The sequence below is a fragment of the Aphis gossypii genome, chromosome 1, assembly GCF_020184175.1.
Source record: "Aphis gossypii isolate Hap1 chromosome 1, ASM2018417v2, whole genome shotgun sequence".
Taxonomy (NCBI): Eukaryota; Metazoa; Arthropoda; class Insecta; order Hemiptera; family Aphididae; genus Aphis; species Aphis gossypii.
Window position 1 is genome coordinate 5,552,036 of NC_065530.1, and position 23,326 is coordinate 5,575,361.

General features: G+C 25.2%; 1 protein-coding gene and 1 long non-coding RNA gene across 6 annotated transcripts in view; both read right to left on the reverse strand.

Moving 5' to 3' along the window:
* The window catches only part of LOC114129186 (frequenin-1), a 120,218-nt gene extending 102,495 nt beyond the window's left edge, over positions 1 to 17,723 (reverse strand). The window contains exons 1-2 of one of the 3 annotated variants that reach the window (XM_050197388.1): positions 17,537 to 17,685; positions 12,655 to 12,801 (exon numbers count right to left, since the gene is read on the reverse strand). In XM_050197388.1, the coding sequence (XP_050053345.1) occupies positions 12,655 to 12,718 (64 nt within the window). In that variant the 5' untranslated portion in view covers positions 12,719 to 12,801; positions 17,537 to 17,685. Of the gene's footprint in view, positions 1 to 12,654; positions 12,802 to 13,799; positions 14,098 to 16,871; positions 17,329 to 17,536 lie in introns of those variants that run through there. The other 2 variants (XM_050197387.1, XM_050197389.1) reach the window with 2 other exon arrangements.
* A 1,239-nt stretch (positions 17,724 to 18,962) lies between these two features.
* LOC126549039 (uncharacterized) lies at positions 18,963 to 20,404 on the reverse strand. 3 transcript variants are annotated; one of them, XR_007603179.1, is made up of 3 exons: positions 20,228 to 20,404; positions 19,340 to 19,470; positions 18,963 to 19,254 (listed from the first exon to the last, which is right to left on the reverse strand). It is a non-coding gene; the product is annotated as an uncharacterized LOC126549039 (long non-coding RNA). The 3 variants fall into 3 exon arrangements; XR_007603178.1 differs by having other exon boundaries at positions 19,340 to 19,466; positions 20,162 to 20,404; XR_007603177.1 differs by having other exon boundaries at positions 20,162 to 20,404.
* Between the last annotated feature and the right edge of the window lie 2,922 nt (positions 20,405 to 23,326).

The following is a 23,326-nucleotide window of genomic DNA, read 5'->3' on the forward strand; positions in this document are numbered from 1 at the left end:
ATTATAATCACACTATATCGACATATATATTTGCTTGAAGAGTGTTTTCTGTCTGAATGATTAACCACTGAACACACGATACTCATTTCATAGCACTGGCTTCACCGTATGTTACTTTAACATCAAACAAATTCTTTGAAACTAAATAAAGATTTTTATATTTAAATAACAAAAAAATATTGATAAATGGTTATGTGAAAAAATGGTTTTAGCAACAAAAAGATAATGGAAAAAATTAAAATTGTGAATTCACCACAAGTTCTCAACGATTGGTAGTAATATATGACACAAATCTCTCGTGTTTTTTTTTTAAATTGAATATTCAAAATACTGTCCAGAAGAATATCTTCCTTTTTTTTGTCTATACTTCAAATACAATTATCTTTTATCTTTTTCTATTAAAAGGTATGACGTTAAAATATACTCTATTTAATTTTTGAATGTAGGAACATAGTTTTAGTATGAAACTCCACGGTTTAAATAATAAACAAATAATAAAAATAAATACATTTTTAGCTAGAAAAGGACACAAACCTAACTTTTGAATTAAAAATTGTTATCAATTCATGAAGTTAATTAGAAGTTAGATCCTAACTTTTAGAACTAAATAAAAATTAATATTAATAATATTCAATTAAAAATCACTTAGTATGCAACTAACCATACAATACTTATTAGGGAGGTAAAAAAAAATAAAAACAGATTATTAGAAAACTTTTGACTTATAAGTTACTAAATTCACGAAAGTTTACATAATAGTAAAATAAATAAATTAATAAAATCTTGTGAACTAACTGGATAAATTATAATTATTTCAATAATTAAATATTAATAGTACTAAATAAAATAAGTTAATTAAAAAAGGTTTAGTGACATAACTTAGCCTTAGTAACTTATAGTAACTCGGTCTGAAAACTTCTAATTTTCGATATTTATTTATTTAGAAAGGTCATAGAAAAATGTGATAAGTATAAAAATTATGTTTTATAACATTAGGAAGCTTTATTTAAAATTTTAAATATGTTGTGTATATTTTTGTATGTTTGGTCATTATCCGCATAAATATGCATATTGGAGCTTAACATAAAACAAATTAAGAAGATATTAAATATTTTAATAGATTAAGGTTAATGTTAGACAAACTATGTTGTTGAAACATAATTATTTCACTGTTACAAAATCGTATCCAAGCTGAAATGCCAAACCACTAATAAACTATTATTTCATTTCTTTTTTAAGTCATTGATAATTTATCAAGAAATTATAATACATAAATACGATGTAGGTTTTTACTATTCAGTAAATTTTTTTTTTTATATTAAATATTTACCATATATTCATTACAAATATGAATATCGACTTCGTCTTTTAAAAAATCTTATTAATTTAAGTACATATTTCTTACACATACTTTGAAATTTGTAGAGTACTTTAAGTCCTTAGCCCCAGTTATAGTTATTCCAAACAAAAACCCCTGTTATTACCATTCATAATAAAATATAATTACTTAAAAATTACACGTTATATGAATCATTTCCAATAATTTTTACACCTTTTTTTACTATTTTGAACCGTGCTATTTAGTATTTATTTATGTAAGTACTAGATACGTAATGTAATATATCATGCATATTATTCATATAATTGTAAGTTAGGTATGTATATTATGTAAAAAAATACTCATGTTATTATTTTTTTTCTACACGTCATCTTAAACGCTTTTAGTGTAATAAATATTTTCAATTTCTTTCATGCATAGCTATTATCGAACTGATCGAAAATTGAATAAACGAGTAGATTGTGTAGTGAATTCCTATTATTTTAAGAAAATCTCAAAATAAATAGGTATAAATATATAATCAAATATTTATGAGTGCAGTATTTTTTCACTTTATGGAATAATATTTTATAAAAATGTCGATGAGTAAATATTGTTTAGTATTTTATAACTTTATTATCTAAAATGTAGTTATTTGATGACTATATAATTAATGTATAGTTCAAAAGTTATAATTATTATAAAGACACGTTTTAGGATCAATAATAACTTGAATTTGAAGTTTACCGGTCTTTCGGTCTCTTCCATCTTCACCGCCAAGTATAATATTATTATACGTACGATTATTCACCAACAAATACCTCAGTACAAGTTTAAACTCATGCATTGTAAAGCTTTTTGGTCAATCTTAAGAGCTCAGGTTAAGTTAAGTTAGCTTCTACTACTAATTTGTACTACTGAGGAACAAATCGCCTAACGATGTAAGCTCTTGAAACAAAGAATTGTTTAACCATTTTAACGAAGCCATTAGTGAAACCATACTAGATACTAATGATACTCCAGTAAGTGGAGAATACTTTTTATTTTGTGATTTTAGTTTCAAATTAAATAAAAATAAACTATTTAGATCTTTCTAAAATATTATACAATTCGAATTATTTATGTCAGTCTAATAAAATGCTTATTTATATTTTCTAGTATAAAATAGTACATATTATTCTAAAAATAAGTATAGGTACTTGCATTATATTATATACTGTTCTTGATCTGTTTATATTGTAAATCATCTAAAATATTTCTATTATACATATAAAATATACGAGTAAATCATAATTTTTGAACGTTGTATATATATATTTATTTACAGGATGTTTTACTAAGATTAATTAATTCATAAAATGGTAAAGTAATTGAATCTACAATACCTCTTTTGAATTAATAAATCCTCGTGGGATGTCTCACGGTCCCCACATATATATAATATAGGTACCTACTATAATATAACATGTACACAAATTAATACAAACAATATACCTATTAATAGTAATAAAATACAATCACATTTTATACTAGCTGCAGCCCTGGTATACTTATTAAAAATAGTCAACGAACAATATTTATTTTTTGTACAATATATTTTCTGAAACTTCTAAACTGAATGTTTAAAACAATACATCATACGATTTATTAATGTTATTTGTTATTACACCATAACTTATATTAAAGTTTTTATTATTTTTAGAAAAAAAAACAATGTTCTAATAGAGTCTTGTCCACCATTTCAATTGTTAAAATCAAGTTTCTTTGAAAGAGGTAATAATGATAAATATATTATACTTTTACATTATTTTAAATAAATTTGATTGAAACTTCTTTCTGTAAGTCTAATTTAACGTAAATTCCATGAAATACCATCTTCGTTTCGTCAATTATTTTCAAATATTCAGAACTTTTCCAAAAATGAATAATATACCTACTACCTAGACATTCGTAGCATGCATAATTTCATTTTAAATTACATTAAATTTCGTGATTATTAAAATAGTCAGAAAAATTTTTTTCGAGTGTAATATTATGAAACCAATAAAACTTACGAGTACAATAAATATCAATAAGAAATCAAATAAACCAGTCACAATAATAATAATATGAAAGTTATAAAAATTCATAATAAAATACGTATATAATGCAAAATAAAAATAAATTGTATTATTATTTTTGTATATTGATCCTTAATACAACTCCACAGCAAGGGCCATTAGTTACATTGTCTTAATTACTATTAACATTTATTTAAATTATAAAGTTTTTAAATTATATTTCATTTATTTTACATTTCGATAATATTTTGTCACTTAAATTTATTAATTTTAATAGTTATTTCCTTGTTTTGATCCGGGGTCGGTACTATAAGTGTTGTATTATTTTTTTTATTTAGACTCGTTCGGTTAATTATGAACAAAAACAGTATTAGATGTATATTAACATTCTTGAAGTTATTTTGTACAGTACATGTAAATACCTACATGTAATATAACAACAGGTGGTAAGTGATGAGTATGCATCATTCGCACTATCATTTAATTGTAAAGCTTTACTGTTCAACGGCTCAATGATAAGGTACATAATATATGTTTAGTTCCGTGTATGTAAAACATCATTCTTCACAAAGACGTGAGTTTCAAATCGCTCAAAAAGCCAGTTGTTCATACATACTGTAAAGTCATAACAGATGTAGTGATGTTTATTTACCTAAAAAATCTATGTTACTATTGGAACATACCACAATACGACTTCAAACGAAATTTAGTTAAATATTTATAATTCTTTTTTTTTTAGAGAGAGAGAGAGAGAAATTAGTGTTTAAAAATACACGTTTTTTCCATAAATTACACCTACATTGCAATTTACTGAGTTGAAATCATCTCAGAGTGCATATTCATTTTTCAACAATTTTACACTTAATTTATCAAATTATTTATATACATAAAAATTAAAACTTTTTCTGTAGGAAATAAGCCATAATTTCTATGGTTTTTTATGCAGATTATCTTAACAAATTATCATTCTTGGATGTGGTCTTATGGTAATATTATTATAGAATATACATATTATATAGATATGCTATTTATTTTTGAAGATAAATCAAAAAATACTATAAAAAGAATATTAATTTTATTCGTATAAACAATTTTACCATACTCAAAAAATTGAAAAAATTAATCAAAATAACCTGCATTTCTAACACGCACGGTAGTAGGTACGAATATTATAAGTTTTAGTCAATGGTGACATTTTATTTTTGAAACAATTATTCTACTTGAGAAAATCTATTTATAATTTAATATTTTGAAGAAGAAAACTGTTTTTTATGCTATTCCTTTACCAATTTTAAGTAGAGTGACTCAATTTAATATTATTTACAAGGTATAAAGAAACTATTAAATATCACAATATAAAATATTTTTTTGTCAAGTCATGTGAAATTGAAAATAAATATAAGTTACCTAACTAGTAACTCGTATTGCATATAAATATAATTTTAAGTAATGTGTATTATAATAAACAATATTATTAAATCATAAACTTTATTTTTTGAAATTAATTTTAGTCATTTATAAACTGACAAAATGTAAATAAATATAAATCTAATATAAATCTAAGCAACGTTTCTGTCATCTGTTGATATATTTCTTACATACCACACGCTTAAACATAATAATTTACACGGTAAATTGAAAATGAAAGTCCTTTTAAATAATAAGTAGTAGGTATAAGAATTCAATTATTTTTTGATGAAAAATACTAAAAATATTTTAGAAGAATAAAAATTCTGTTTTAAAAAAAATTATATCCTAGTTCCTTAGGATATGTTTATTTTTAGATATTCTATGGGAGTATTTTAGTTCTTTGTTGACTGTGGTCGTACAATGCATATAAATATATCAATGCTAACGTGAAAAATAGAAACAAACTATGAAGTAAAAATTGTTTTTACTGGCCTGTATAATTTGACATCTGGTACGATGTTGTCACAGTATTGATTTTTCTGTATTTTTATGGATAAAAATTTTATTGAAATATAGAAATAATAATAAAAAGTAATAACTCTATTGTTTTTCATAGATTACAATCCATACGTGTTAAAATAAACAACTCCGATGAAATCATAGTGGTATCATCTCAAAAATGAATCTTCAAAATATAAATTGAATTTTAAAAATATTCACCCATATATTTTGTTTTTGAAATAAAATACCCATAATATTTTTATGTACATAAAAAAAGTAATCATCAGAAAGTCATAGAATGTTTGATTTTCAGTTTTTAAAACATTATAAATATAAAATATGTGTAGGTATAATATAAATGAAAAGATGGGTTGCAGTTTGAAAGTTACTTTTCCTTAGCGTTATTATATCTATTATTTCACTATTATGTGACCCAAAGTTTAAATATACTAAAGTTTTGGAAATTTATTTTTATTGTTTTATAAATGAATAAACTCAAACTAAAAATAAAAACGTCTTATTTTCTAAAAAAAAATGTAGCTAGTGGATTTAATTTATGTGATGTAGTTTAAAATTGTGTATAGGATTTTTTTGAAAAAAAATATATTAACTCGTAAAATAATATATAAAATAAAAAATTAGGTAACTTATTCAGATTAAATAATTATATTGTAAAAATATTATTTATTAAAAACAGTTTATAACTTATAAACTATGATCTATATAAAAAAAAAAAACTTTTAAATATCATAGCTAATTAGGTTAAACTCATTAGAAATTTAGTTTTTAAAATAAAAATTCTTGAAAAAATATCCTGCTGTTTTAAAATTAAAAATGTATAATCTCATTTAAAATATTAAAAACTTAAAAATATGATTACAATAAACATAAATTATTTATTAAAAAAATAATGTTGTAATACGACATTAAATGTGTAAAAATATATTTATCAAAACACTCATACTTTTGAGAATAATCAGAGTTAACTATAAAAAGAATAAAATTACTCCGTACATTTTGTATACACGACTAGTGTAATTTCTAATAATGAATAAATGTTACAGTCATAATTATTCATAAATACTGGTATTTAAGAATTTTAAAAAAATATCTACATTTTTTTTAACACCAATGGAATTTTATACCAAAAATTATGAAAATATTTACCATAATTATACTTTATTTGTAACCATAGGGATATTTAAAATGAAAACATTCAAATTTTTCACTAACGTACCTATTAATAAAATCTAAACTGTTTAGTTCTCTTTTTCAACCACAACAAAACACGAGTCTAATACTTGTGATTGTAATTTTGTTGTAAAAATACGTAATAATTACTAAAAGTTATATTATTATGTGAAAAGTTGAAAAGTACCTATTTTGTTCGATACAAGGTTTTATAAAATAGAACTTGTCAAAAACATTATTTTTACATTATAATGTTAACAAGTGGAATATTATCTACGTGTGTACGGGGATTTGTTGTGGGGTTCTGATAATTCAATGACATAACAATATTTCATAAAATATACAAACACGATAAACCCATAAAACACTTTTGAAATTAAAACTTTATGAATAATAATCACCAAACAACAACAATATTTTATACGATTGCTGGTAATTACTGACTTGATATTAATAAATATTACAATACGCCTCATCATTGTACAGAAAATATAAAATAATATAAATCAATGAAGACCACTAACGATATTACCTGCAGTTTCATACATACGTATCGACTGTTGTTGTTTCTAATTTTATGGAAATAACATAATCATTGATAATAATCAGATTAAAAAAAATTAGTTATTTATAGAAGGAAAATATCACTTGGTTACTTAAGTTATCGGTTAAACATTAAGACATCAGCTGAAAGACGATTTTATAATAAATAAAAAACAATCAATTAATTTTTTTATCACGTATATACGTATATTATGTTATATTAATGAATTCAATAAAAATATTTGAAGACATGACACGTGTTTGATAATACAAATATTAATCATACAAAGACAAATTATATTATTATATTATTGAAGTATTCAATACTGAATTAATTGCTTTAAACATTAAGCCTCTGAAGTCTGAAATTAACAAAATTTCACACCATAATCATAACAAATACCATAAATAACAGTCTGTGCTTATATAATATGTATAAAACATGAAACATAATTTGGTAATTGGATTTGTTAAAACAGAAGTTTTCATCTCTATGAAGTCATTGAAAAGTTTAAATTAGTGAAAGTCTAATTCATATTTTAAGAATAAAAAAGTTTTTCATCCGATGTCAGCTAGATATATCTACAAGCTTTAAGGAAGTTCTAAAATCATTTTATGTTTATGGGAGAAAAAAAACTTTTTAAAAATGTTAACTGCTACTTAGCTCATTTTGAATAAATTATAAACTAGTCTACCCGATTTATTAATTTATAAATACATAATATAGTAATAAAAAAACTGTACAAAAATTATATATTAAAAGTTGAAAAAATGAGACTAACTATTTGTTTGAAGAAATGTCAGCACTCAGCACTTCTTAAATTAGAATGATATTAAACACTTAAAAAATAATGAATTAATTTCAATGCAGAGCCATATAGAATAGTATTTTAATATGCCTAATTAAATTCCCCGTGTTAATTTTAATCACTAACATTTTATATGAATATATTATAATAGACAATAGTAGCTAAAATATGCAAATGCGTACGTAACTAATAAAAATTATTGTAATACTAAAGGCCGAGAACAGTGAATAACTGAGCAACCCGTAGCGAACATTAATAATACGTATAAATGATATTATAAATGTTACACATTCATTGCACTCCATATTATTATACAGAGTTTAATATAAAAAAACCGACAAAATACTATGTAATAAATCAATTATCGCGTAAAAAATATGTATAACCATAATATTATACTTCATCTTTTATATCGTGTAATTAAATTTAAAAAATATTTATATTATAATGATATTAAATCGATTATGAAAAAAAGTTAGAACAAAAGTTGGTCCATGTTATATTTTTAATTATTTCTATACTACTAAAACGGTGTACCTGCGTAGTACTACTTATCTCGTATTTTCGATAACACCCTTGCAAGCTGAATACGCGTTTTCAAAATTAAAGTCGAATTAATGCGTTTATACTATTAAAGATTAATAGCCGCTATTATATAATAGCGCTTTATATACGTACACATAATAATAATACGTATGCCTTTAATAAAGGTCCGTATACAGCGTTCGCACAATATTATAATATTACAGACAAAATTCCACTGTGAGTCCCTCCACGTGCGTATTCCAGAAATCGTCCGGCCCGCGATATATAGGTCAGCACCGTCTATAACGACCGTTGATAAATTATGATACGCATAATATTATACGTCGAATAATGGATGAAACGGCGGAAACACACGCGCACGCTATCCACTATATTGGTTGGCAGGTAGGTAATATTTGTATCACCGAGTCGTCTTGTCGTTGTCGGTCCTCTTGTCGGGCGCATTACTATACAAAAGAATTTTTCCCTCGGCAAGCCATACCTTTCCTACTAATCATATTATAGTCATATACTATATTATTATATTATTTCTGTCTATATGCATATTATAATATATATAGTTCGCAGTTTGCGCGACAATAGGTGAACGGCTACTGGCCAACATATTTTCGCGCCAAATATCGTTATTGTCTATAGCACTATTCTAACGGTCCCATCGTATTATAAGTTAGGTATCCCACCAATGTAAATTACATATCGTTAAATATTCGACGTTTCGTTAAGTTTTTTTTTTAAAGAAGTGATTTTTTTTAAAACGCATGATCTCAATTACACAAATATATAATTACAATACTAGTTTTTTTTATCAATACGTTTGAAAAGAAAAATATCACGAGAATCGCAATGTTTAAATGTTTTGTTAATTTTTTTTATTTTTTAATTACACCCACACTTTTTTAATTTCTCATTCTGAATCAGAATTTATCTACCTGAAAAGGTTGGTATTTAAACATCTAAAATTGCACAAATACCTATAATATACACCTACATTTATTGCATATTTATAAGTATTCGAAATTCGTATGAATGGAATGGTGGGGGCTACAATATAAAGACCTCAAGGGTAATCTCAGGCACTCAACCGCTTTTATCTGAACTTAAAATACTTAAATTTATAATTATTTATAGTTGGTTGGTTGAATAACATCAGAGGTTAAGGAGAAAAATTAACAATTACTATAGACCTTATACTAAATATTAGGTCTATACCAATTGTACGATATACCAATCATAATCATTTATAGGTATATTTTTAGGTAAATTTGATACTAAGATAAATATGTTATTATGATTATTCAATTTAAATTTTTAAATTATATTAGTTCGCAAACGAAAAATGGAAATACAATTTCTCTAACTTATAGAAAACGTACATCTATAACTATAACCTTATATATCTACTTATAACCTATAACTTAGTTATTGATTTACTGAACGCAATGTGTAAGGAATAATCAAAATCAAAGATATAAAATCACCCCGTCATTCGATAAAACAATAAAAGTTTTCATCATCGGATTATCTGAGCAAAATACAATAGTGGTTAGAAAAAAGTATAAATTGATTTAACTTTCTCATGTCGTCAAGACAGTGACGAAAATTTATTATACGGAAACCTCTTCACGGATCTTGGTGACAAAACTGAACTCTCCTGAGACAGTTGCAAATACGAAATCAAATTCAATACCGGCCTAATAATATTATTACGCATATACTCATGCATACATTGAAACACGCCCACATGACTTTTTTTGATAGACTAACCATAAAAAAAAAATCACAGTTTTTATGTAAACGCTTAATTGGATATATGAAATTATAAACATAATAATATCATCATCCTCTTATATTTTTACATTAAATAATTTACGTGGGTGTTTTGGTAATAATTTATAATAATATTCAAAACGGTTTAATTTTTGTAAAATTTTGGTGCACATTGATATTATAACTATGTTATGCAAGCCACTTCTCTACAATGTTAACGATCAATAACAATAAATATTTTTATATGGATAAAATTAATATACATTCACACTTAATTCATTCATGTTAACTTATTACCAATAAATACCCACAGCAATTGCTTAAAATTAACAATAATTATAATTATTAAGATAATTTTATAACAGCAATCAATTTAATATTTTTTATACAAAATAATTTTTTTTCAAATTATTAAATTTCTAATTGTGTACAAAAAATGTCATTCTGAGGTAGCATAACATCATATACTTTTATACTATACATACAAATATTTTCTGACGAAAACTTACACTATACTCTTAATACTTTTTATAAATTTCCATTATCATACAGGTTTAAATCAAATTGTCACTGACGTTGCTCAAAATTCAATAGTAAAACCATCGATTTTAAAAATATCTTTCATGTAAATAAATACTTTTAAATTAAAAAAATAATGCAACATTGTTAAGATGTAAGCAGTCACATTTAATACATACTTTATGGGATAATTAAATCTCTTTGAGACTTAATTCATACTCAAGTATATTTATATCTTAGATCTAGAAAATAAATTTAAACACGTCTGCAGGTACTAGTTGGTGGTTTTCAGTGAAGATTTAATCGGTCCTTAAAGATTAAAAAAAAAAAAATACAATACTTAGATCCTTATTATAGTTATTCAAATTTTAAGTAGTTTTTAAATTATTATTCAACCAATCTGATTATTGAATCTAGAGATTATTTTTATAAATAAATAACATACTACAAGGATAACATGAAATACTTTTTAAAACTACTATTTTATATGATAAAAGAAAATAAATATTCAATATTTTTTATTTTTTAAACAATATAACAAATTGTTGTGGATATTATTAATTAATTATTATCAGTACTTTTGAAGTTTTAAATTTGAAAAAAAAAACAAACTGTTATTAGATAGAATCTATGGTTTTATTAAGATTCACTGGTGCATTAAAAACAGCACTTTTATTGACAATAAGTTTATTATATTAAGTATTGTTTCATTATGACAAGTGATTATTTCAAGATAAACAGATTGTAATATTTGTACTTATAATTATTTGTTAGTTGAATAAATACAAAACGAAAGAATAACAATATTATAATATAGCCTATCATAATACTGGGTATAATATAAAAACTAACATTTTCATAGTTTATTGTTTTACTAAGTACCCTTTTTTGTTTTTTTTTATCGTGTTAATGTTATCTTCTGAGACTATAGCTAATGGAGTCTGGTAAAAATATCCTAATAAAGCTCAACCTTAATAGTTCGTAATTTTCCAAATCAGTTTCCAAGCCCTTCATTAAAACGTTTTTAATAAACTTCATTCGCGTCAGCTGTTATTTATGAATGAACAAGTGGCCGTCCAATGAATATATTACATAACATGCGAAATACGAGGTTGGTTGTAGTACGTATAGTTAAACAAAATCCGAACATAATAATTTATAAGTAGTTAGTTTCATGTATCTAAGTCAGTAATAAGATACATGGAAAATGTCTCACATACAGATCATATACTTGAGTGAATATTGGATACTTTAAGATACTTGTATTCATAAACATCCAATAATTTGTAGATATATGCATAATATTAATATGATTAATGATCAATTTATGTTGAAATATTTCAAAAACTTAAAATCTCTTCTGTTTATAAGCTATACTACATTTAACACGATAAAACATTCTAATGATAAATTAGTAATAACATTCTTATAACAATTTACAAAGAGTAGCTGGAGATATTTTGTAAAAGTTACAAATATGCCAAATTGACCACATTTTCCGTAAATTAAATAATATTATATAGATTGTAGAAGAAATTCTAATTTTAATAACTATGTTACAATTTGTGATCTGGTCAAGTGAGTATATTTTAAAACAAAAAAATAATTCATTAGCCAACAATTAGTTAAAAATTTAAATCATATATCTGAAAAGTTATCGGTTACTATATTGCAAATATTATTATTGAGAATACCAACTAAAATTTTTTATATGTGCTTGTTAAATTAAATAATATACTCGTTTTAGTTAATAACATAAAACTATAAGCGAACAAAATAAACAATTTTTCACCTAATATAAATACTAAACTCATCTCAGTTAAAAATAAGTTGAATATTATTATTATTTTTTTTTTAAATCAAAAATTATTTTATTTGTTTAAAATAAAAAGTTACATTAAAAGTTAACTTATTTAGTTATACCTAGTTTATACACCTTTGAGCCAAAAATCGTATTATAACATATAATATTTTGAAAAAAAAAACTTACAATAAGTGTCTTCTAGTAATTTGTCGATTGTATCTTGCTTCAGTTTTGAGTTCCTTTTGCCCATGCTTTCTCTTTCTTATCTATATATGTATATGCAAGAACAACCTTCTTGCATCTGACGGACGTTAATGAATTATAGTCTTATTACTGAAAAAAAATTATACCATTTTAGTAATTTTGTCCATCTTACTTTTCAGAGTTAAAGAAGTGAATCGTTACGAAACAAGTCACTTAGCGTGGCAAGTAGCCAGTTTAGGGTTTGAAATGTTGTCTTCTTTATTTATCTTTTATCTTTTGCTTATTAAATTAAGGTTCTGATTTCTATTTTTTTTTTTTTTTTTTTTTTTTTTTTTTTTTAATTTTATAAAATAGTATTTATAATTTATATATTTTTTGAATCAATAAAATAGAAATCGATTTACTAGTTTTTACGACAGTCTTCTATTAGTGATATAAATCAATAATTAATACTAAAACTATGATGAATTATAATTAATATGTACCAAAAATCACGTATACATTTTTATTAATCCCGCAAATTATAAAACAATAAATTATTTTAAAACTATCGTATACTATCTACAGTTAAAAGTGCAATACCTAGCTTAAAATAAACAAAATATTATGTTCGATATTAATTTTTCAATTAAGATTAAAATGTAATATTAAAATTAAGTTTCAAATATAAAATATTACAGTTGCTATATCTTATTTATATCATAATAATAAAAACATAATAATATAATAGTAATAACTAAATTGTGTTCTCAAACTTCCTTAAAAACGTATTGAAAAAAAGAATTTTAAAATGACCTATACATATTATATTATGTATCTATGTTAAATATTTAATCAACAGGTATAAACGTGTGTGACGTGAGTATTTATAAAATGTTACAGTACGTTAACATTTAGTAAATACACACAGATAGGCATGCATGCTATTCAGTGTGTACACGATCAAATTATCAACCAGAACTGCAATTCTACATAATAATAATAATAATTTGTCGTCACCGATGCGACAATCGTAGTAAATAATAACACAATAATTCCTGCAGTACAGCAATATTAATAATATTATAATGGTGGACGACGAAATGCGAGTATAACACAAATATGAATATTATTATTGTTAGTATTACCTTTGGTTTAAAATCGGATGCGCCTATCTATAGTTCGAACGGAAAACTATCGTTGACGGTTTACCGGAGACCGCGGGTGGGGGAGGCGTGAAAACGGTTTAAAAAACGAAAACGATTTTCGACGGCGGACGCGATCGCGCGAACGGTGGACAGCAACGCAAAGCGCAACAATGCGTGACTGTCGCGCGATCGTCGTCCGTCGGCCGAGAGCGAGTAAACCGATGGACTTTGGCTGCTAGGCGCGCCCTTACACACGACGCCGCCGCCCGTGACGTCGGGCGGTTAATCACCGTCGCGCGTACCCCGCGTACACGTGCGCGAAAAGCGAATTGCAACTTTTTTGGGCCCCGACGTAGGTATAGGTACGCGACGCAGGTGAATGTGAGTATGCCACAAATTCGCCGATATGACGCGTACGTTATCGTTTTGTACGTGATGAAAAATATTTGCACGAACGATACGCGACGTTACGCTGTAACTGTGCACGGCACATCCGAGCCGAAAACGACGAAGAAACATAATACCTAATAATATGCCGAAAGGCGTCTGTTTTTTAAAAAATAATGATAACCACTCGACGTGTTCCCGCGCGAGGCGGACTATATTCGCTCGAGCATTTTTTTATTTCGTGTTTAAACCGGAAACGTCGACCGCGCACGCTTTGCCCCTCGCGCGTATATCATCATAACCGTCACTCGACGATTTTACACGGCGTATACACGAGAGGATAAAATACGGATCAAATAAATCGCCGCGATGACTAATTTATTACAGCGACTCTATAACGCGAAACGTCATAAAAAATAATATTCGATTTTCGTGAATCGCGAAACCGAATTCGTGGGTGAGCCACTCTATACCGATTTATATGGGTTGAAAACATGCTCAAACCCCATCCCTAGTTTCGGCTGTTTCGAGAAATATATATTGATATAACTTTTATTCAAAACGTTCCAGAAAAGTTTTGAATTTAGAGAAAACAAAGAAAGAAAGAAACATTCATTTACACATGTATATAAACAATGAACATATATATTATATACTATTATATATTTTTAAATTTCCGGTTACAAATAGTTCTCAACGGAAAAAATTTTAATTTGTGTTTAAATTGTGTACGATTTTACTGCAATACGTCATAATGCGTACATAATTTGCGAGCCGTTCGCGGTTGTTTTCAAATTTTAAAAATAACATTACCTATAATAAAGTATAATATTTAAATGCTAACGTTAATATTAAATACTTTTGGAAAATTCAAGACACCTTAATCAATTTATTTTATCATTAATCATTAGTATAGGTGAGAGGATTAATTAACTATATTTTTTTAGAGGTACACTTGATTTTTTATTCCATTCATACGAACTTAAATTATTTATTAATAGACTAATATTTGTCTAATATCTAAGACATTGAAAAGAAATATATACTCTGTACATAAACAATAAAGTTGGAGGAGAAGAATCTAAATTATTTTTGAAATAACTAATATCCATGCACCTAAAATAAAATAATTTTGTTATTCTACGAATGTACGATTTTTCCTGTATTATAATAACAAACACAAAAATAAATATGTTTTGAAGTTATAGAATTATGATCATATTTGTATTTTACTACACATTATAGTTTAATAAATTTAACCCAACCACTGAAATTAAATGTATTTTGAAATTATATTAAAAAAATATATAGACAAATTCGATCATTAGTCGTAACTCGTTTAAATACGAATTAGCACATACTTTGCAGAATTAACACTTTCCATAGCCATCTTAGTAAATAATTTTATAATTCAAAAAATTAAAAGAAGAAAACAGTATGCTTAAATATTAAAAATATTCTAATTTTCTAAAAAACTACCATTTTTATATGTAATAAACTGTATTTGTTTAGCTCTTACTAATTAACTACACACAACCGTTTATCATGTAATTTATTACGAGTGTCATGAAGAATATTTACTTTGTCTACAGATTCTATTTGAACAATTTTTGAATTAAACCAACCTACTATTTGTCAATTTAACCAAGTATTTTTCATTTTAAATATTTACATGCAATTTAATTTTGGTTTTATATCGTTAACTTACCTCCTTGCTTTTTTCCATTTTAAATTCTGAGTACAAAATTGTTGATTTTAACGCCTTTGTGATCAAACGATCGTCCATCACGCAATTATTTGTATATATTGCGATTGCGATGGATTACTATTATAAAATATACAGTAGTTCAATATTTAATTGAAAATATAAACTATAGAAACTTAAGCAATTGCAATACTTGAAGTTTCTACAACCCTTTCTGATACTAGGTAGCAGTAAAGACCTCTATTTACTCAACCATATTGTATAACCACTAATCAGGTAGATAAATAATACTAAATTGTAAGTAATAAGACTATCAAATATTATACTCAATAATATTACAAAACTTGAAATTATAAAAAGTATTATACTATATATTTTATATATTATTTTAGTAAGATAACAGTTTGAAATTATTTATTTAAAATTATCTATAATAATAATATATTAATTAGTTAAATTTATTTTAGATATTTAAATGTTCTTACTTTTTTAAACATGTTTGAATTTACTTATAATAAAATATGTGTAAAACTAAAAATCACTTTAGAATAATCTATAAGTTATGCACATTAATTATAGTTTTATCAATTTAAAATTTCAGTCATTTCTGCCTAAATGTATTTATAAGGTATAATCAAAAATTGATAAAATAATTAAATATATGGGCAATACTATTTTTAAACTTTATATAAATTTAAATTAATATTGTTAGTATCAATAATTTAATTTAGTTATTTTATTTTTATATTATAAGCATTTACATTTTTAGAAAATGTTTATATTTAAGTAATCAATTTCAAAATCAAAATACAAAAGTATACAACTACATGAAAAAATGTTCTAAATAATATTATAAATAAATGAGAATTTTTTTTTTTACATCATGTAGGTGTACTAATGTCAAAAATGTCATATGTATGTAGTATTGTTATCACCAAAATTATTTTTTGTGTGTTTTTTGATAAAAAAAAAAATATATATATATATATATATATATATTAAAATATAATCAATCATACTTTAGTTTTAGAAGGATAATGACAGTTAATTTCTAAATTATTTTCAGTAGTTTGCATTGCTGCAGTAGAAAGGTTTAAACTAAAAGTCGATTTCCCCGTGTTTCCAGATTTGTCGAAATATTCTGCCATTCTAATTTTAGTTGGATTAACTTCAGTAGTATTACATACACTTGCTTTGGTTGTTTTAATCTGTGACTTCTTATTTTTATTGGTCTCGGAATCTTTTTTGAATGAGAATTCGCCCATTTTTACAACAGACGCGTTAAAATTACCTATCATGTAAATATTATTTATTCGACATAACGGATTTTCGAACTTAGATGAATTCTCATGACTATCTAAACAATCTATTGAGACAGTTTGCAACGATTTATCCCCATTTTCGGAAGAATTATCATGTTCTTGGTAAAATATTCTCCTATAAAACAATTGGTTTTTATTCGATTTCAATCTAAAATTGTTCATTTATGAACAAAACATATTTTTTGTTTATAGTAAATTAGCTTAAAATAAATCTAATATTTGGACAACAATATTGATCTCCTCAAGAATGTATTTATCACTTCGTTAGATACTAGTAAAATATCACTATTGATTTATATAATAATAATAATATCAATACGTACTTAATAGATAAGTCGCCAATTGGATGACTGATCGTACAAAACAAATGAAAGGTAAATATAGCATAACCTATACACGAACGAAAGAGTATCATACTTTATTTATCAGCAACAAATTATTAACCATTAATGTTATACTATTAAATAATTATAACAGGCGCCTATGTGTTTCAAACATGAAACACAAACAGTGTATCCATTGGATACAGTGAATCAATTAACAAGCACTTTCGTTTTAGCCGCTACATATCGATAATTTGTTGTGTACATTTTTTTTAAAAATTATTTTATAGAATTCATCTTTATTCACTACTGGCCAACCAATAAAGTACAGATAAATAAAATATTATCTAAATGTACTCCTGATGATGCAATCAATCGGTTAAGATTATTTTTGTTAATAATTAAATATGACATTAATTTATTATATCTAATCTGTATTCTGTTCACGTACTGCAGTAGTTGAGAATAATATTGTCGGCAATAATATATCGTTTTTATTGTTCTACATACAATGTATCTCGATTGCCGTTTCAAATACGTACCTACCTACCACAAGCTTACAATCGTTTTTTTTCATATTATCTTCTTTTCCGCAAGCCACTGCTGTTCACCACCTAACCTCATCGGAACGGTTCTCTTTTTGGTGCGTCCAAAACAAAACAGTTAGTAAAATATCTAAACTCTATTATAATGCAGTTCACCGCATGAAGTAGTGTTTCCGCACAAACGTGTGAACAGTAAATTACCTCAAAGTTGTTTTGTTTTTTAGACTAAAATATAAGCTGTCTACTGAATTTCACCAAAACAACGGTAGTTTATGGTTTGATGAAAATATATTGCGTTTGTAACGACGTAAAGTTACCAAGCTTTTCTAGCGCCATTCGTGTTCAGTCTGTAATTATTATTAACAATTCCGTTTGTTCGGTGTATGAGATTAAACTAACCTACGTCCCAGGCGTACACCTCGTCTGGATTATTGTAACGTAAGTGTACCTTGAGAGCTCTACCTACACACTATTTGCGTGTATTCATGGTTGGAAATTTGCAATTTACAATGTTTTTTAAATTCATCATTCGTGTAATGTGAACGGACAAATCTAATAGCTAGTAAATAAGCACGGGCGCATTAAGTTCACACAAACTCATTTTAAATGGTTCGTGCATTTTAAACTATTGTTAAAGATAATATAATAAGTATAATATACATAAACACTGAATTAACAATGCACCTCTCTAAAAAGATATTATACTATCGGCCCTAGACTGAAATAATGCAAATATAAACATACAACTCTGAAAATTAAACAATAATAGTATTATGAAATGATTTTTTTTTTTAAATATGGAACTAATAATAATTAATAACTATTATTATTATAAAAACTCAATTGCAATTTTTTTCTTTTTATCATTTAAATACCTTGGTTTTCCTCTTTTCTCCACTTCGTTAAATAATATCTCCTAATAGTACCATATTATTATTCATGTACAGAAAACTAGCCAAAGCATTATTGCGATTCCATTATCATATTATATTATATTTTGAATGACTATGTTCTAATATTATAATATCAGAATCCGTGTTCACTGTAAAAATATGATTCTTGGAAACTGATGGTAGGCGGTAGCTACTTTTATGTCGACAACCCTAAACTATTATATCCTCTCAAAATTCAATATAATATTATGTAATTCATATTCTCCATTGTCCATTATATCTTAACAAAAATATTGCAATGAAGTATAAAATGTTACATCTATAGTATCAGTAAACGTAATATTATTTAAGTGATACTTCTATACCTCGCTGTGTTATATTCTTCATACAATATCTGAACCAATTTGATTGCCATCAATTGTTTAAATATTCAGAGTTGAACTATGTTCTAATTTCCTTAATATGTCTATTATTTTAAATTACAAACATCAACTACCTATTCAAAAATAAATTTGAATATAATTTCCCGACACATCATAAGTAATACATTACAATTTTAAAAATTTTAAAATATAATCTTTAGGTACCTATATTTAAAATTTCCACGAATCAGTATTTAAATATATTCATTTTCCAACGAAATAATATGGATGAGTATGTTTGGTAAATCACTTTATACACATAATATGTAATATGTATGTGTGTGTGTGTGTGTGTGTGTGTGTGTGTGTGTGTATGATAAATTTAATTTTCTCTTAATAAAAAGTTTCATAAAAGTCATTTTATATTTTATCGTTTTATAATTAAACCAATGATAATATTTTAATATTACCTAATGGATATACTATAAACGAATGTTGGTAAAAACATTTCATCAAAAATTAATTCGTAAGTTCTTCTTAACTAAAAAAATGTTTAAGTTTTCGAATAAAAATTGTAATACATTTTTAATTAATTACACTTAATTTTCGTATTTATATATTTTATATTAAGTCACAAAATAAAATATTCTTAAATATGGTCAATATAAAAATGTATTTTTTTTAATTTTCATAACATGTATTGAAATAGTTCTAAACATTTAACATTTATACGATATTCATAGCTTTTAAAATTTAGATTCAAACGATTCAATCGATGATTGATCCAATTTAAAACTGTAAATATAATAAGAAGTATTAATATACCTACAGGATCAATTTCTCATAACGTAGTGACTTTCAAATACAATTATTTTTTAATCAATTCCTTACTTGCCAAACCCATATTTCATATTTTATAAATATTTTTCAACTTGGCCCATTCAAAGTATGTCAGTTAAAAGACAAAATTAGACAATATGGTATTTTAAACCAAATCAAAAATAAACTTTATTTTTCCATTTCTAATTTTGATGAATTGTGTATTTAAAAATATTTTAACGAACTTTAATTTTTGAAATCTTTCCATGGATACTAAAATAAATATATTTAAATTAAATCCGTATATAAATTCATATATCATATGATTTTATTATATTTTAATTTACGAGGAAAGCTATGGTATCCCTATCATATATAGGGTATGGCCATTTCGAGATGTTTAAGGTTCAGGTGATGTATCTATATTCTATACTTGCAGCTATGTATAATGCATACAGGCAAAATTCTAACGCAGTTAAGTACCTACCTACCAGGGCGCATCTTAAATGTTTAACACCGTTTGGGATTCCTCCGCGCAGACGTATACCCAAATGAGATGTGGATTAGTATTTGCTTAGAATTTTGAAAATTAATGAAAACATATGTACGATAAGTATGATGTAGTCAAACGGTGAAATAGAGTAAATAACCATACCTATATAATATAATTTAATGTCCATGGATACACACAATTTCTCATTATTCTAGTTGTATGTTTTTTAATCTGCATGTAATGACTTATTTAAATGTTAACCAAAAATAAAGAACAATTTTTTCACAAATTTTCCTTACACTGATTTTTGTACTTTCTCTATTTTCTAACAATAAGCCTTGTAGAACCGACTACACAATAAATGAACAACAAACAGCATATTAGCATTCAACAACTATTATTGGAGGATATCTGGACAACGTGCTCGATTTATCGGCTACTACTGAGTTCTTAGTAGTTTTGATATTTATAACATAATATTTGCATTATTTTTTTTTTTTGTTTCCTGACAGCTATTTATTATGTGGTATTGAACACTGTTATTTTTTTCTACTTACTTAGAGCAACTACCTTATAAGCATTTTGATCTACTTATATAAAAAAAATCATGTGCTTATATTATTATTTATTACGGTCTACCATTATGGCTACAGATTTTCACAAATACATTTATATGAAAACTTTGATTCTCATACAAAGGTTTACTGCAAAAGTATAGTGTATTATAATTCCCCATCTTAAAGTAATCGGCCATTCTTGCAATATATTTTCAGTGTCGAATACATTCAGTATTTCAGTTGAGTAAGAGTCAGTTTACCTTTTATGTTCGTTCGACTTAAATGGATTTTTTAAATACTACATATTATTATTTTACATTTCAAGATTCTCGAACACACTAACGACTGTAATATATTATAGTATTATTGCCTATAAGACATAATTTAGTTTTATTTAATATAATTAATAATAATAAAATAGTTATTTTAACTTGAAATTAAAATAGCTCTGAAACAATAATAACTAATAACTTAACGTAAAGTTTGGCATACCCCAATGGTGTTTCATTATCTTAAACAATTTAATAACACGGCGTTTTAAATAGGCTATTTAGGTACATCACGATCGTGGATCCATCCGTGTATAATATATTTCATCACAATAATAATATAACAAGTTTAACTAAAACAGTAATAGCAAAAATCCCCTCCCAATAAAGATGAAAAGGCTGATAATTAGATACTAAAAATATTTCAAGTATAACTTCGCAATATTATACAAGTATGTATAATATTATGATTGAATAACAACACCATGAACTCCGATCTAAAGTGACTCATAGTTAAACGTATTTAAATCAAAGTGTTAGATAACTCTATAGTCTATAGAAAATAGAATCTTTAAGTATAATATTTTGTTCCGATTAGAGTCTCTTTTATACAATTCTAATATTTTCTAAGAAAATATCAAATATATAATATGTCATAGGTACAGATAATAATATTTAATCCATCTCAGCCGGATTGCATTATTGCTACATATTTGTGCTAAGTTGTATATTTACCGATTAAATCTGAACTACCATACACCAGACATACACTAAACACGAGATAACTATAATTCCAACCCGAGATATTCTTGCGAGATTTTATAGGATAATACTTGTGTATTTTAAATAACTGTATGTTTGTAGTAGACATACATAGTAGAATCGTATGGTTTTAAAATACCATTTAAAATATTTTAAACAACCGTGGTAAGTGGAAAAAAATTTATAAAATTATAATCAGATAATAACGCCCTGAATAACTATATCTTTAATCCATTACATTTCGACAAAAAAAAATCGATTTATTGTTGTTATCTTCTAACACAGTATATTACTTTCTTATTGTTTTCTTTCAATTTTCTAGAACCACTTACTAGGGTTAACTCTGTACAGAAAATTACCCCTCTAATAAAATAAACCTTTTTTCACTCTTACTCGTAGAATTCTGATTGGTTCTATACTCTACTAAGAAATTCAAAAATGTATTTCTCAAACGTTTCGAAACCGTAATTCCTTACGTTTACTTAACGTACAAATTTTTATAAAATTACTAGGTGAGATTTAGTTTTATAAAAATGTAGAAAGTATAATAATACTATAATATTGATACAACTATTATTGGTACGAATCAATATAAAAAGTAGGTATTTAAACAAAATATGGGTCATTTGAAAAGTGTCAACAAAGTATAATAGAGGTAACATATTTCACTATCAAAAATAAAATGTTATTTTATACGTAGCTAATAATATGATATGAAACACGTTTAAAATTATATCGTATTTGTTATTTTATATTTTTGTAACCTATATAGCATATACAAAATTGCACCAATTATAAGCAGAATAAACACATGGGTGAACTTTACCAATGATACTACAAACGCCCTCAAGTTATGCGAAACCTTGATCTGATTATATAAAACGACCTTTCATTCAAATATACTAATATATTTTATTATCATTACAATTATTAATATTTTATCATCTTATACTTCTTCCATTTTCTAAATACAAGTATTTTTACTGTATTATTATGATTATGAATAAATTTCATTGTGGCTTATGCTATATGAATATGTAAATAAATATACGTGAATTGAAACAGGAAAACATAAACTAAATAATATATT